General features: G+C 40.9%; 1 protein-coding gene across 2 annotated transcripts in view; it reads right to left on the reverse strand.

Annotated features, from left to right (window-relative positions):
* Positions 1 to 517: 517 nt before the first annotated feature.
* The window catches only part of NEXMIF (neurite extension and migration factor), a 197504-nt gene continuing 182638 nt past the window's right edge, over positions 518 to 15383 (reverse strand). The window contains exons 2-4 of one of the 2 annotated variants that reach the window (XM_051835093.2): positions 12676 to 12801; positions 7629 to 12000; positions 518 to 7027 (exon numbers count right to left, since the gene is read on the reverse strand). In XM_051835093.2, the coding sequence (XP_051691053.1) occupies positions 6937 to 7027; positions 7629 to 12000; positions 12676 to 12754 (4542 nt within the window). In that variant the 5' untranslated portion in view covers positions 12755 to 12801 and the 3' untranslated portion in view covers positions 518 to 6936. Of the gene's footprint in view, positions 12001 to 12675; positions 12802 to 15383 lie in introns of both variants that reach the window. The other variant, XM_051835092.2, reaches the window with a different exon arrangement.

Genomic DNA, 15383 nt, shown 5'->3' on the forward strand with positions numbered 1-15383 from the left:
CAGCAGCACCATTCACTGAAGTAGAGCGCAGTGAGAAGGTGAAGAGATTATGAAATAATCCTGACAAAATAAGTCTGAGGATGTTGCAGAATATCCTAGTGGAGATAGTCTATAACTGGAAGTATAGGCCAGGAACTCAGGAGTGATTTGTGGAAATGTAGGTAGCAGTTGAGGTGGCGGAAGTGGATGAAGTGAGAAGATGGCTATGCCCTCATATACGGTTTTCAGCTTCTTGGAGTGATGCTACTCAAAACCAGGGAAATGGCTGTTAAGTTGTATGTGCCACAATGGCCTTGCTGTGGTTAGCCAGGTCTCTAGGCTCTGATGGGTGGCTCAAATGGTTTGGGCACTTGAAAGCAAAATTCAGTTTTTCTAGAAAGAGTAAATATTAAAATACTGGGTACAGTGGTAAGAGAGCTTGGGAAAATTCTAATTAAAGGTAACATGGTCCATGAGTGAGTGGTAAGTAAAATGATTTAGGAACTGTAGGGAATTATGGAAAATCTGACATTTTAGGTGCCAGGCAAACCAGCATTTATTACTTTCAATAAACAGGTTTGACACTTTAAGAGGATTGCATCTCTGCAGAATCCATCTGTACCACAAAACAAAGACACCATTTGTTTATAAGGACTTTGAAGACTGGACACACTAGAAAATGATTCCCCAGTTTGAGGGGCAAAAGAACGTCCTGCACAAAACTCTAGCCCAGTGCTTCTCAAACTTTAACATACATGTAAGTCACCTAAGGATCTTGTTAAAAAAGAGGTTTTGATTTAGTAGAATTGGCCTAGGGCCTAGAATTCAGCATTCCTAACCAGTTCCCAGATGATGACAATGCTGCTGGCCCTATTCAAAGTGTTACTCAAAGCATTACTTGTAGAACTTTCTGTGACAATTTGACATTGATCTGTGAACATGTATCAAACAGGGTTCCAACTCTGTAGAATGCTCTTCCCTTTCCCTATGTTATGTTTGCTGTGAAATATAATTTTATAAATTGACTTAATACATCTGGGATTTTAATTTGCCTGTATTTTTTCCATTTAACTTTTTTAGAAATTCATTTTTATTGTGTTTTATAGTAGCATTGGTCTGCAATGTACTGCATGGAAAATAGGTCCCTTACCACAGACAGTTTGAGAAACACTGCTCTAGACAATGAAGAACTCTTTATTGGGACATAACTTTAATTAGAAATGGTTTGATTTCTGTTACATATGATTCTAAAGCAATATTTTAAACTTTTCTTTTTATTTATTCCATAAACAATAACAAAACTCAGCTAGATAACATTATGACAGTTTCACCATACATTCAGTCACAAATATTTAAAACTTTTGCAACAAGAACAACAAAACCAGAGGTGTTACAAGAATAATTTACAAGAAAGTCTATAAAACAGCAAGAAGCTCACAAATGTTCATTTTCTTTTGCACAAGATCACTACACTCTTTCACAACATGTTTTGTGTTACAAAATTCCCAACAAAAGTGTATTTTTTCTTTGTATTGTGGTTTCTAAAACCAGAAACTTTGAAGTAAATATCCTTTTATTAGCACTTAGTGGTGCAGAAAAAGGAAAACTCTCACATACAGACACTTCACAGCACTTTTCTAAGAAAAATATACACTTACAAAATATGTTACAAATTGGCACACTTAAAAATATACAAGATTTTGTAGGCGTCTTAAGAGTGATCCTTAAGCTTTATACTTCAATTGACTCTACAGATTATTTATAAAGCTTAATTCTAAAAGAAAAAAGGCAAATAATTTCCTAACATTTTAAAGTTGCAGTGTCATATGTCAAACAGAAACTTAGGTTACATTCATAAAAAGGGCCTCTAATGCTTTTATTTCAAATTTTCTTAAATGCATAAGGGGCTTGAGGGAGAAGAACAAAATGGGGATAATAGTTTTCTTTAGCACCATAAATCAGTAACTTACTAAAAGAGGTGCGTTCAGTTCTATGGAAACTAAGGACTAGTACATTCAAAACTCTGTAGGCAGCAAACTCCAGTCAGTGCTACAGGTATCCCAGTAGAGCATCTTAAGATTTCTACCCTCTTCACTGGGAGTAAAAACACAAAAGGCCTCTTCTAGCTTTCATTCTAAGCCTTTTCTTTTGTGCTGTACAACCACGCATGTCTCAAAGAGGCAGACTGACTTAACTATCTCCTTTCTTCTTCTTGAATGGGATGTCCTTCTGAGGCTCAGAAAGCCTGGAGCCCGCTGGATGGACTGACATCCTTTCCATTTCATGTGGATGAGTGTTTCTTCAGTGTCTTTAGGAATTATTTACCCACATACTGATTTAAAAAGCCTCATTCATACTTTAGATTCTGTTACTAAGCATCTCTCTTTTACATTGTTCTTCACCATTTTACCTCTTAGTTGTGATTCTGAAACTAAGAGTACATCTCAAGTATCATGTAGCTGCAATGGGAGCTCTGTTTCATGACTGTAGCTACTTTTTGATGCTGAGTAAAAAATGTGCCTTAAAGGGTAGCCTGAGTACTATCATCAAAATAACCCCATGCTGGTTGAGCACCCTCACATTGATGACAGTGTTTCTCAAGTTAAACAGCCCAACTAATTTTTTTCTTCCTTACCTGGGTCTTTGAGAAACCATTACAAAATCCTTGGCCTACATTGTGTTAACAAGATCCGTATGTGTTACTAAAATGTTTGATTTTGGTACTAAACCAGAATTCTAAATGTAACTATAGGCTTAGTGAATTTTATGCTTAGAAAACAAATCAACCTCACATTGGTTTTATTATATAAAAGGACATTTCTGTAGTAATGGGAAGTCATTTAAAAATTCCTAAGTGAAAACAAAATTAGATAAATTCTCAACAATACAGGAGAAAACAAACATTTCTAGTTCTAGCAATAGTTAGGACTAGCTAATGCTCCATTCGCCTCTGCAGTGCAGAAATTTAGCTCTCTCAATTCTTGGAACTGTTCTGAGAGTATCTGTAAACTGAAGGTGTGGTGGATCTGCAGCAGACTGGTTCAACTTGGTAAGAGCAAGCTTGGCTAAGAGGTCCTTGGATATGGTTTTTCTCCTTTAGGCAGTCAACACTAATTCAAACCCACTAAAACAGAAATTCACTAGAACTGCAGGACCTCACAGAACAGAACAGAAGATAAGATGCTAGCTAGAGTTGTTTACAGCTTTTGAAGCATCCTTTATGCTTTTCTCTCTCTCTCACACACACACACTCCTACCCCCTCCCGCACTCCCCACTTACACACAGATGCTTCCCAGCAAGGAAAAAGGTCAGAGAAGGTGAAAGTTGTCACAAAAGCCCACCTAGCACCAAGGACTTCAGGGAGATGGCTGGAGAAGTCAAGGTAGTGCAGGAGGTTTGAAAACATTTAGGAAAAAGTAAGGCCTTAACACATAATTGCACAGAATAGCAAGAAGAAGTCAGAAGGGAAAGCTGGGAGGAAGCAGCATAGATGAGGCAGCTGGTTTTTGAGACACTGGAGAGGCAGAGAGGAAGGCCACTGGTTTAATCCAGTTATCACAGCCCAAACATGACCCCCAACATCTCAAAGACTCTTGGTCAGGGCCACTGTTTCAGCACCCTGCTCCACACAGTACAGCACCTAACCAGGGCAGGAGATCAGACCTATTCTTACAGCTCTTCAAGGAAAAGCATCTTCTAACTTTTCTTCAGTCATGTGATAGTTTGTGTGTGTGCTTAAAATTAGATCTGAAAGTGGTCAAGGCAATTAAAAGTAATTAAGAAGGAGAAAGTTCCCCTCTGAACTTCCAGAAGAAAGCAGCTGGGTTAAGGTCTTAAACTGTGACAATTTGGGGAGGTGTACTACAAGATCATAAAAGAAGAAAAATTCTAAGACCAAAGGGAGGATATCATTTCCAGGAAACTAAAGATCAAACAGGACTCTGTGGAGGAGGCATTTGAAAGGGAAGCAGCTTCTCAGAGAAGAGAAGTTAGAATAGAGTGGTAATCGGGAATTTCTGACCAAGGAAAATTCAATGTTTCTGACTTGAGATATCAGTCGTAGGGCAAAATACTATTTTTAGACATTGGTCCTTACTCTACTAAGGCAGCTGGTTGAGTAAGGGATCTCCAATATGTCTGGACTATTATGTTGTGACAGGAAGAAAAGAAATTGTGACAGCAGAGATAGGATCAACAGAATGTTAAATGCTGAACAACTCAGAACATCATGTACTGATAGGGATATTAAATGCAATTAAGAGAAAAAGCATCTTCTGCCTAGATCTATTCCTCAAACCCAGTTTCTTATTATTTCAGTACAAAATGTTTATGAGTCACTAATTTATGTATTAAAACATAATGCACTGCAGGCCAGTAAAAATGTGCTCTAACTAGTTCTCTGGAGAAAGGGATGAGCTGTACCCTAGAACTGACCCTACATGGGCTCCACAGGAGCAACTGAAAGTGTATCAACTCCATAGGACTCATGATAGCAAGCTCTGAAAAGGAAATGATTTCCAACAGTTTCAGGTTGTCCTTCCATCTTACTCCTACAAAATTCTCCAAAGCTGAACTGATACTGGAAAAAAAAAAAACCTGGAGCAACTGCTCCCATATTTACTTTTTATAAAAACACCTTGTACTTGTGGAACATTTTCTTTATTTCTTCTTTAATTGTCACCTTTTGATTACACAGAAAGTGTTCCATTCCTGTAACCCAGCAGGTGACTTTGAGGTCCAGAGTCTTGGGGATCACAATACAGCTCAATTGGTGATTCCAAGCCAAAATTTAGCTGCAAAGCAGAATAAACAAAAACAGAAGTAAAACAAAGGCTAGTTTCTAGGAACCAGCCATAGCATTTAGTACAAACAGCTGGATATCAGAGCAGAGAAATAGAAGAAAGTGTTCCAGTTTGATTGTTTTGCCTTTTGGATGGCAGCTGTAGGGCAAGAGACATATTTCATTTGGTGCCTTTCCACTAAGTGATTTTCCAGGGCTCACTGCACACAGAGCGTTAAAGCCCAGGAATGGGCCTGAACCAGACTCACAAACTGCTCCTCACTCACTTATCCCCATAGACACAAGAGACTGATGCTGGGAACACACACAATCAAGAGAACAGGCTTGTTCATTTTACTACCTAGCTGTAAGTAGTAGAGCAGGCTGGTGCACAGAATCATAGACTGGGAAGTGTGTATACTTACATACACAAGAGGCTTTCCTTCCCTTTCTCTGACTACTTTCAAATGTTGCTTCTCTGTTTGTGAAAATGACTAGGTAGGTTCATATTTTACTTCAATTTTTCCTTTTGAGACATCTTCCCTTTTTTGTTAAGTCCCCCTTTTCCCCACCCACTTATTCTCCACCCTCCCACCCCAGCCTATATATTCACAAAGTTATTAGGTTAGTAACAATATTAGTAAGAATAGTAACAACAACAACAACCAACAACATTAATAATATTAATCCCCTATATCTGTATAGCACTTTACGATTTACAAAGCGCTTTCACATCCATTATCTCATCTGTGCCATAATGCACCAGTCATCAGACACACAGGCCTTCAACTGTGCAAGTAAAAGAGATCAAATGTTAGAAGTCAAGTGGTGAAGAAAGGGGAAGAAAAGGCTCGGAGTGAGGGATGTTGGAGCTGTGAAATTTTTTTTAAAAAGGTGGGGAGGGCTGAATTAACAATGTTATTTAAAAATTTTTATCAAAAATTGAGATTTAAGTTTAGTGTGTGGCATCACAGATACTAGTTATCCTCAGACAAGTATATATAGCCCAAATCAGTTGATACCACACATTTTTCAGTTTATCTGATGTTATACATACTTAACTCACAGGAAGAAGAATTTGGTCGAACTGAGATGCCTTAACATTTTCTTTAAATGACATTGGCATTGCAAGATTAAACACTTAAAGAACACTAAAGCTGTGATATGAGTGCACTTTTGACAAAACTGGAATAAAACATTCAGGAAACTACTTAAATAAAAGCAATCTATGTACTTCATTTATCATTAGTGTTGATTTTATAGCTATTTTATAATTTATCCCAGGCTATTATAAAATATATAAAACTGAGATATAAAGTATCAGCAATATAACTTTGCACTTTAAATAATTTTTAGCTACAGATTTTGCTTTTAGAAAACAAACTTTCAAAGCAGCTGTTTTGTTTCCTTGTAAAAGATTCTGTAAATGCATATACTCGTGTCCTTGATGGACTGAGCTGTTGTGACTTTCAGACTTTTCCAACATTTTAACCCTTAGACAATGGAACAAACAAATCTTTATTGTGCCTTGTAAAACTGTTCATGTTTTCACACAAGACAGTAGAGTTAGAGTTTAAAACTTTAAGAGAATGTATGCATGTGTGTGTGTATGTTTGTATACATATATACACATATACATATATGTGTGTGGGGGTGTATATACACACACACATGCACACATTTAAAATTCACTAATGAGCTTTAAACTGTGGGGGTGAATCTGTGAGATGAGGTAAGGAAATTTGGCACATTTCAAACAGTATCCTTTAAGTTTTGGTAAATTGCGTAACACAACATATTTTTCCACTGTGATCTACAGGTGCTATCCACATAAGTGGGGGTGGTTAATAGCAAGAATCACTGGAATGTTTCTAGTAAATTAACAGGGACAAGTGCCCCAAATACTCACAACCAAATGTTGATACAGAAGTAAAAATATATACAGTACAGTCACTTGTTTGTAGTTTGGCACAATCTTTTCCATTTTTTCCTTGTGGGTAAATAGTGCATAAACTACTTGTGCAACTGTATGACTTTTTAAGTCTTTTACATAGAACATCAGATTAAAGTTTGCTTCCAAAGACTTATTCCCACAATTCAAAATTCTTTTCTTTAAGCACTTACATGTCAACATACATACCACAAGGCATATTTTGAAAGAAATAAAATACAAACATCAAGTGTCTTTCTGGAAAACGTGAGTCTCTTCAAACACAGGTAAAACCCAAAATGCTGTTTCTGCTTTTAAGAGATTATAGTTGGAATCCCTGCAGAAAAATCAAACAATTTATGCCATCTTAGTTTTAGTGTATGTCCCACAAAGGGTCATACAATATAAATTTGTTAGCATCATACTAGCTGCTGTATGATGCAGAAAAAAGATACAAATAGAGGGGGCACTAGAAAGTACTTCTAATTGCCACATGTTGAGATTTGGTCTTCCGACTAATGCTCTTTTCATTTAAATGATCTTGGCTTTTTGTCTACATTACTTTTTAATTCTGTTGTTCCAAATATGTTATACTGCAAAGCCTTTCCCTTCCCAAAATCATTCAGGATGAGCATATTTTAGTTCTGTGTTCTTAGTAAGTAAAAACTAATGCTGAATAGCAGAAGAAAAAGTAGCTTTGTTAGAGCTTATCCCTGAACAAGCCACAGCAAAACTGCCCAATCCTTTGGGTGGCTCAAAGATATAGGGATTTCCATGCACTTTTTTTCTTTTCTTTTTAATTTGAAAAAGAAAGGAATGGGACAGTTTCTTTCATGCAAATGTTTGCTTTCAAGAGGAAAAAAATGAGGGACTGCGGGCTTAGCAGGTAGTAGGAAAGCTAAGGGCGCATCATCTCAGCCATTTTGGTGCAGTATTACCTCAGTTTTTCAAAAGAAGCTGTCCCAGCCTCATCCTTGTGGACCTGTTCTCGCTCCATGCGCTTTCCCTTACACTTCTCATCTCTCAGGGCCTTGGAGCTGGATTTGTGACGATATAATTTTTTGTGTGTTGGTCCGTTATTGCCTAAAGTGCTCATGTTACTATACTTTTTATCAAAGAAGGCAGAGTGAGAGTCCTCGTTATAACCAGGCATGTCTGTATGACCAGGATCACCTATTGCTGCTTTCCCATTGCTTTTGTTCACACCCTTGATTGACCTGTGATTCTTAGTGGCTCCTGGGGACCCACTGTTGATTTTTTTCTTAGTCTCCTGTGGTGTCCCAGCCAATATTTTCAGGGTTTTTAACTTTAGACTATTGGACTCAGGAGAGTAGAATGTGTTGGGGTCCCCATGGTGTTCCATGGGTTCCCAAAGGGGCTCTATAGAGGCCATCATGAATCTCTGCACATCTGCCATACCAGAGGCAATGTTAGACAAGATATAGGAAGGTTCCTGAAATTCCCTTTGGTCATCATCCAGGAGGGTGTTGCTGTTGGTGCCCATGTTCATGTCATTCCAGCCTGGGCCACTCTCCTTCCCTAAAGCCCAGTCTCCAGAAAGTCCCTTGTGACTTGGCATCTTCAGAGAGGCCATAGGGCCACTGTGTTGGATACATTCGGTCAATGTCTTCCCAGTAGAGGACATGCTGTTGGTTTGGCCTCCCCCACGACCAATGCCAATTTGCATTTTCTCTCCATTGATGGCAGCCATGTATTTTCCTTTCTTTGTGGACTTGGGGATCTGGCGGGAGGTTTTCCCAGGTGACTTTTCAGTCCCTTTGTTGTTGGCTTTGGGAGATTTTTTCCTGGTGTTTTTCTGAGAAGAGCTTTGGTTCAGAGCCCCACTCTTGCCAGGTGAACTTTTCTTTCTTGATTTTGAGACTTTGTTGTTGGTGCTAATTTGACCAGATGGGTCATTAAATGTTGACAGGCAAGGGTTTTTTGGGAGCAGGCTGACAGAATCCTCATCATTGAACATATGGAACTGAAATTGATGGTTATTTAAGGTAAATCCATCATCGGCTTGATTCTGCTGTGAAAGAGTATTACAGTCCCACTTGATCTTCTCCATGCTGCCCAATGATCCTGGGACAGCCTCTTGGAACCCCTTAAGTGCTCCCAATGTCTTGATACCTTCACATCTGGTAATTTGAGGAGAAAGACTGGGAGTGTCAGGTGGAGACACCTCTGAGAGAGAAGAGTGGCGGAACTTGTCGGGAGTGAAGTTGGAGATATCCAGGAGATCAGTGGACTCCTTTAGTGGTGCTATCTCATCAATGCTCTGCTGGATCACCAGCTTGGGGCTGCAATGGGCCAGGAAGTCATCAGTGATATCATCATCCCCTTCCTTTTCACAGGACTTCAAGCTTAAGGAGCAATAATTGCTTGAGCTGATAGAGAGTGGGGCCATTGAATCAAAGCTAAAGAGCCGACCATCATCAGTATTGAGTGGGCTCTGCTGGAAAGGAAAGCAGATCTCTCCATTATTAAAGTGACATAATTGATAAGTGTCATCAGATGGGATTTGGGTGTCTTGCACTGAGGCATACAGGACCTTGTTGCAACTATTTCCACCACTACTGAGGCAGATTGGATTGTATGTTGTAGCTGTGAGGTTATTTTCCATGGGGACTACTTGGGAGGCCCCAAATTCACTGGATTGGGTTGGAGCTATATCTCTTGAGACTTCTGGTAAGAATTCCTGTGGACCAGAAGCACTTTTGTTGGGCCACTCATTTCCATAGCTGCTTGACTCCATTTTGAAGTTCTGAGATGACTGCTGCATCTCAGAGTCAGAGGATGAGGAAAGCACACAGTCCTGGGCAGGCTGGAGAGGTACAAATGACTTTTCTGTTTGAGTTGGGCTGCCTTTATTCTGCTCTGGAGAATGGTGAGTAAAGTATGTGATATTAGTGTTATTTGACAAGTCAGAAGCATCTAACAATGTCTGCAGATAACCTCCAGGGATAACAGGTATATTGGTGGCAACATTAGCTGATGACAGAGGCATTTCAGAAGAGCAAGTGGTTGGCAGGAAAGTAGAATTCTTAGCAACCTTTGCCTCATGAAATTCAGGTATGTGGGAACTGTTTGAGGTTCCAGAAATAACTTCATTCTTTAAATTAGCCTCAGAGGGTTGTTCTTCCAAGAGAGGGCTTGTTTGGACTACTGGCTTGCTTTCTTGCCCAGCTTTAATTTTCTTGGATTTTAATCTAGCTTCACTTTTAAATTTGATTTTGTTGAGCACTTTCCTCTCTGGCCCCCTCAACTCTGTGTCTTGGGCTTTGACTTTCACTGAGTCAGGGCCTGTGATTTCATTTAAATGTGGTCCATTTGCACAGCTGGGAGCAGCCAGAGGGGCTGACTTTAGTGTAAATTTTAGGCCTCCCTCTTCTTTACGATTGCTAGTTTGCCTCTGATCATTGCAGAATGAAACCTGCTTATTACTTGCTGAAGATTCCATGGATGAGATCCTTTGAATTCTATGCCTGTTGCCAAGTTTAGATTTTCGTTTGCGAGCAGGTGGCAGGAATGACACCTCACAGCTACCTGGTTCAAAGCTTTGCTTTTGGCATAAGGGTATCTTGATGGAGTCTATGTTGTTTCTCTGCTTCTTCTTCTTCTGCCAGAATCCTTTTAAGGGTGCCAGCTTGGCATATTTGTTGAGCTTATTCTCACTCAAATTCACTGTTGTCTCACTGGCATCCACCTTGCCCAACTTCACCAGCATGTTCTTCTCACCTTTAAAGCGATTGATGATAATGTATTTGATAATAACAGGGGGCTCCTTACGCGTTACTTTTCTTCTCTTTTTGGGACACCATTCATCATCATCTTCCTCTTTGGAACCACCTGGCAGCCATTCTTTCCTCTCATTTACCTTTTCACCTTCTAATGAGTCAACATCATATAGATAATCTTCACTGTATCTGACTTTTCTCTTGGCTCGTAATCCATAGTTCTGCTGGGAGGAGGAGTTGCTAGAATTAGTGTCCCGAGCCATATAGCGGCTACAGTCCTTGATCTCTCCCATGGCATCATATGAGACCTCAATGAAGGAACTGTCATCACTGAAGTTCCCTGATGTCTCCAAGGAATCAGCAATATGGCCCTGCTTTGGATTCTTAAATTGCCCTACCTCACTCCCACTGCATGGTTTATTTAAGGCAGATTTTTCTCCATTATCCTTTCCATCTTTTTTCTCTATACCTTTGTCTTCCTGCCCTTCCTCTTTGCCTTTCTTCTTGTCCAGGTTTTTCTCTTCCTCCCCCCAGATGATGCTCACGTCAGGGATTTTGAATTGTGAAAGATCGCTGCTCTGCTTCAAAGCCCCATTCTTAGACTCCCGCTTGGGGCAGGTAGTAAAGACACTGGGGAAAAAGTTGAATTGGGCATCCTCCTGCATCAGAAGGGTGGTCTTGTCTCGAACATTGTCCTGAAAAGACTCATATCGAATTTTCAGAGAGCAGACATCACTGCCCAGTGTGGACTCATCATCATCAAACATGTAATTATCCACATCTTCTTCAGAGAATAGATTGACAGAAAGCTCATTCTTGGAACAGAGGTCAAGCAGTTCAATCTTACTCTCACTAATGAAAGTCTCAAAGTAACCCCAATCCTGATTGGAATTTGCAAGCAAAGCTTCTTCTGTATTACACTTATCCAACAGTAATGCCTCATAATAACTTTTCTGAGCTGGATCTTCCAGGTCGATGTCAGGTTTCTCAGCTTCTCGTCTATCTCCTGCCCTTGATTTATGCAGGGGGAAGCCCAGGAGCTGGTCTGAGAGGAGCTGCTCTCCATATTTCATGTTTTCTCCAGCATTAATACATTGAATCCCTATATCAGAAACTGCACATGTTTCATAATCCCTATTTAGATCACTGACTTTCAGGCTGATTCCTGGCTCAGGATCTACTGCATCCTTGGATTCCATGAAGCAGCCCAAGCAAGTCCGGCTTGGCTGCATTAGGCAGTCCCCATTCAGAGCTGACATGCCTGCAGGCTCCATTATGGCAAATGGAGCTTTCTCACACTCGTTGGGTAGGGACCATGTGTTCAGGCCCTTTGCAACACCAGATGTTAGGGAAATGGCATTCACAGAAGCACTATTAGCAGCGTGCTCAGGTGTTTCAATGAGGCCCAAAGGAGAGGGAGGGCTCTGCATACAGGGCTTCTTGGAGGGCAGAGGCAAGAGACCCCTGGGATACATCAGGGTCTCTTTTGGTACCACTGGCATAGGCTGGATTGGTGCAGCAGCTTCTAGAGCTGCAAATGACTTCATTGCCACATCCTGGTCCTCTGAGTCTAGAGAAAAGGGAAAATAATGACAGGAATAAAGTTAAGGGTCTTATGCCAGTCTCATTAACTCCCTTTCCCTTTGATCAGTTTCTAGTACTTTGCTTGTAGTATTTAAGCTAAGCCTCTGCTTTTCTGGCTTTAGACATCAAAACTACAACATTAAATAACAACTTTAATTTTCTATTGAATATTCATGCAAGTGAAAAATAGCAAATCTTTAGGCCCACCTTTTTCCTCAGAGGAAAGACAGAGCCCACTTCAAAAACAAGGAAAGAATTGCATTGCTTGATGAATTTGAGAGTAGAGGCTTTCAGAAGGAAAATTCTCAGATGGGCATTCATGGTTTTGACCTATGAGGCTCTGACCCATCCTTCAAACCCATGTTCTGGAAGCTGCTAGTGAACTGGAAGTTCCAAGCCCCACATCAGAGCGTATTTCTAATTCACTAGGAATTTTGAGGAACTTCAGTCGATACAGATAATTTGGGAAGACAAAGGGGTTGTGTTCAAAGCCTCTTAGAGACTCTCCTATCCTAGTTAGAGATTTGGTGGAATAAAGTTTAGGATTAACATTAATTTCAAAGGCATCTTGGACTCTGTCCCGACTCTGTGGATACTGAATATCCATAATAACAAAGGACTACTAGGAGAGATATTGTATATCATATCTAAATTACTTTACCATTTTCTTTGACCCCATTAATCAGAGTGTTTTCCCCGTTGGTTGAGGCAGCAATAGCCTTATCTTGTTGGTTATCCATGAATGTAACCTCTTATTGTTTCATTCCAAGTCCAAATGCTGTCCAACCTGCAGATTTCAAATATATAATGTCAGTCATTAAGATTATTTTACTCTGTATTTTACATATTATTTTAGTTACAGGAATCTTAAAAGCCTGCTTCTGGTCTGGCTTCATTATTACTGTTGTTTTGTTTCATAGTTTATACTTACCATGCAATTTGGAAGTCAGTTCACAAACTCATATGTCATTCACACATCCTAGGTCCTTTTGTAACCTCTGGGCCCTCACAGTTTTCAAAACAGAAATCTGAAGAAGCAGGTACACTTATGCCTTCCTTCAGATAGCAATGCATTTAACCTAAGCATGTCCACTCATTTAAGGACATAAAGCAGACCAGATTAACTTGAGATAAAGGATGTGTGCATGTGGAGATTAGTTTTATTTCTGCTTACCTAGTTCTACTTCAGACAGTCAGAAGCACTTCAAAAACAAGCCACTTCATACATACACACCCATATACATCGCACTCCGATTGTCACTCTTTTTTTTTTTTTTTTGACAGGCAGAGTGGACAGTGAGATAGAGAGAGACAGAGAGAAAGGTCTTCCTTTTGCTGTTGGTTCACCCTCCAATGGCCGCCGTGGCCGGCATACTGCAGCCGGCGCACTGCACTGATCCGAAGCCAGGACCCAGGTGCTTCTCCTGTTCTCCCATGCGGGTGCAGGGCCCAAGCACTTGGGCCATCCTCCACTGCACTCCCTGGCCATAGCAGAGAGCTGGCCTGGAAGAGGGGCAACCGGGACAGAATCCGGTGCCCCGACCGGGACTAGAACCCCGTGTGCTGGCGCCGCAAGGTGGAGGATTAGCCTATTGAGCCACGGCGCCGGCCTAAGATTGTCACTCTTTAATCTTTGAAATTTGACTGCTAAAGATGAAAGAGGTAGAGAATTCCTAGGTTTCTCAACTTTCAGGAACTTAGGTAGAATTTTGACAAGTACTCCTCCAGGTATGTAGCAAGATTTTAAAATGTGACTACAGGGGCTAGTGTTATGCCACAGAGGGTTAAGCTGCCACCTGCAGTGCCAGCATCCCATGTGGGCACCAGTTTGAGTCACAGATGCTTTGCTTCTGACCCAGCTCCCTGCTAATGCATCTGGGAAACCAGTGAAAGATGATCCAAGCACTTGGGTCCCTGCTACTCCTGAGGGAGTTCTGAGCTCCTGGCCATTGCAGCCATTTAGAGAGTGAACAAGGGGATGGAAGATTTCTCTTTGTCTATCCTTCTCTCTCTCTCTGTAATTCTGCCTTTCAAATAAATAAAAAAATCCTTTTAAAAATGTGACTGCAGGGGCCAGTGCTGTGGTGTAGTGGGTAAAGCTGCCATCTGCACTGCCAGCATCCCAAATGAATGCCTCTTGGAGACTGCTCCACTTACAATCCAGCTCTCTGCTATGGCCTGGGAAAGCAGTAGAAAATGGCCCAAGTACTTGAACCCCTGGGCCCACGTGGGAGACCTGGAAGAAGCTCCTGGCTCCTGGCTTCGTATTGGCCCAGCTCCTACTGTTGCAGCCATTTGGGGAGTGAACCAGCGGATGGAGATCTCTCTCTCTCTGTAACTGCCTCTGCCTCTCTGTAAGTCTGCCTTACAAATAAATAAATAAATAAATATGGCTGCAAAGAAGGTCTAGATTTTCTGAAAAGAGTTCAGCATCATCTGGTATTTTCAGGGCACAGAATGCATTATCTGTAGCTCTCATTTCCTTCCCTCCTACATGCAGAACGACAGATAAGGTTTTCAATATGGAGGAATCTACTATATACCACTATGTATTTTTTTTAAAAAGATGTATTTATTTATTCGAAAGTCAGAGTTACACATAGGAGAGGCAGAGAGAGAGAGAGAGAGAGAGAGAGAGAGAGGTCTTCCATCTGCTGGTTCACTCCCCAATTGTCTGCAATGGCTGGAGCTGGGCCGATCCAAAGCCAGGAGTCAGGAGCTTCTTCCTGGTCTCCCACGTGGGTGCAGGGGCCCAAGGACTTGGGCCATCTTCTACTGCTTTCCCAGGCTATAGCAGAGAGCTGGATCGGGAGTGGGGCAGCTGGGACTTGAACCATTGCCCACATGGGCTGCCGGCACTGCAAGCGGCGGCTTTACTAGCTATGCCACAGCACTGGCCCCCACTATATATCAAACTACAATGTCTATAAATCCCTATTTATTCTAGTCACACCCACTCCCCCTACCCTTCCTCACTCAGTCCCTAAACCTTCTCCGCAGCCAAATATCCATCCCTTTATTAAAAAGAATACAGTGGGACTGGCATTTGGCACAGCAGTTAGGACGCCACTTGGGATGCCCACATCTTATCCAGAGTGCCTGGTTGGAGTTTCATCTCCTCTTCTTCCAATACAGCTTTCTTCCAATGTGCACCCTGGGAGGTAGCAGGTGATGGCTTGAGTACTTTGTTGCAGGCATTTGAGGAGAGAATAAGTGGATAGAAGTTCTCTTTCCAACTGTCTCTCTGTCTTTCAAATAAAATGAAAGTGAAAATAAGTAAATAAATATCTTCAATTTAAAAAATTTATTATTTATTTACTCAAGAGGCATAGTTACAGAGAGAGCGAGAGACAAAGAGAGGTCTTCCAT

Source organism: Oryctolagus cuniculus, chromosome X (genome assembly GCF_964237555.1).
Source record: "Oryctolagus cuniculus chromosome X, mOryCun1.1, whole genome shotgun sequence".
In the NCBI taxonomy this organism is placed as follows: Eukaryota; Metazoa; Chordata; class Mammalia; order Lagomorpha; family Leporidae; genus Oryctolagus; species Oryctolagus cuniculus.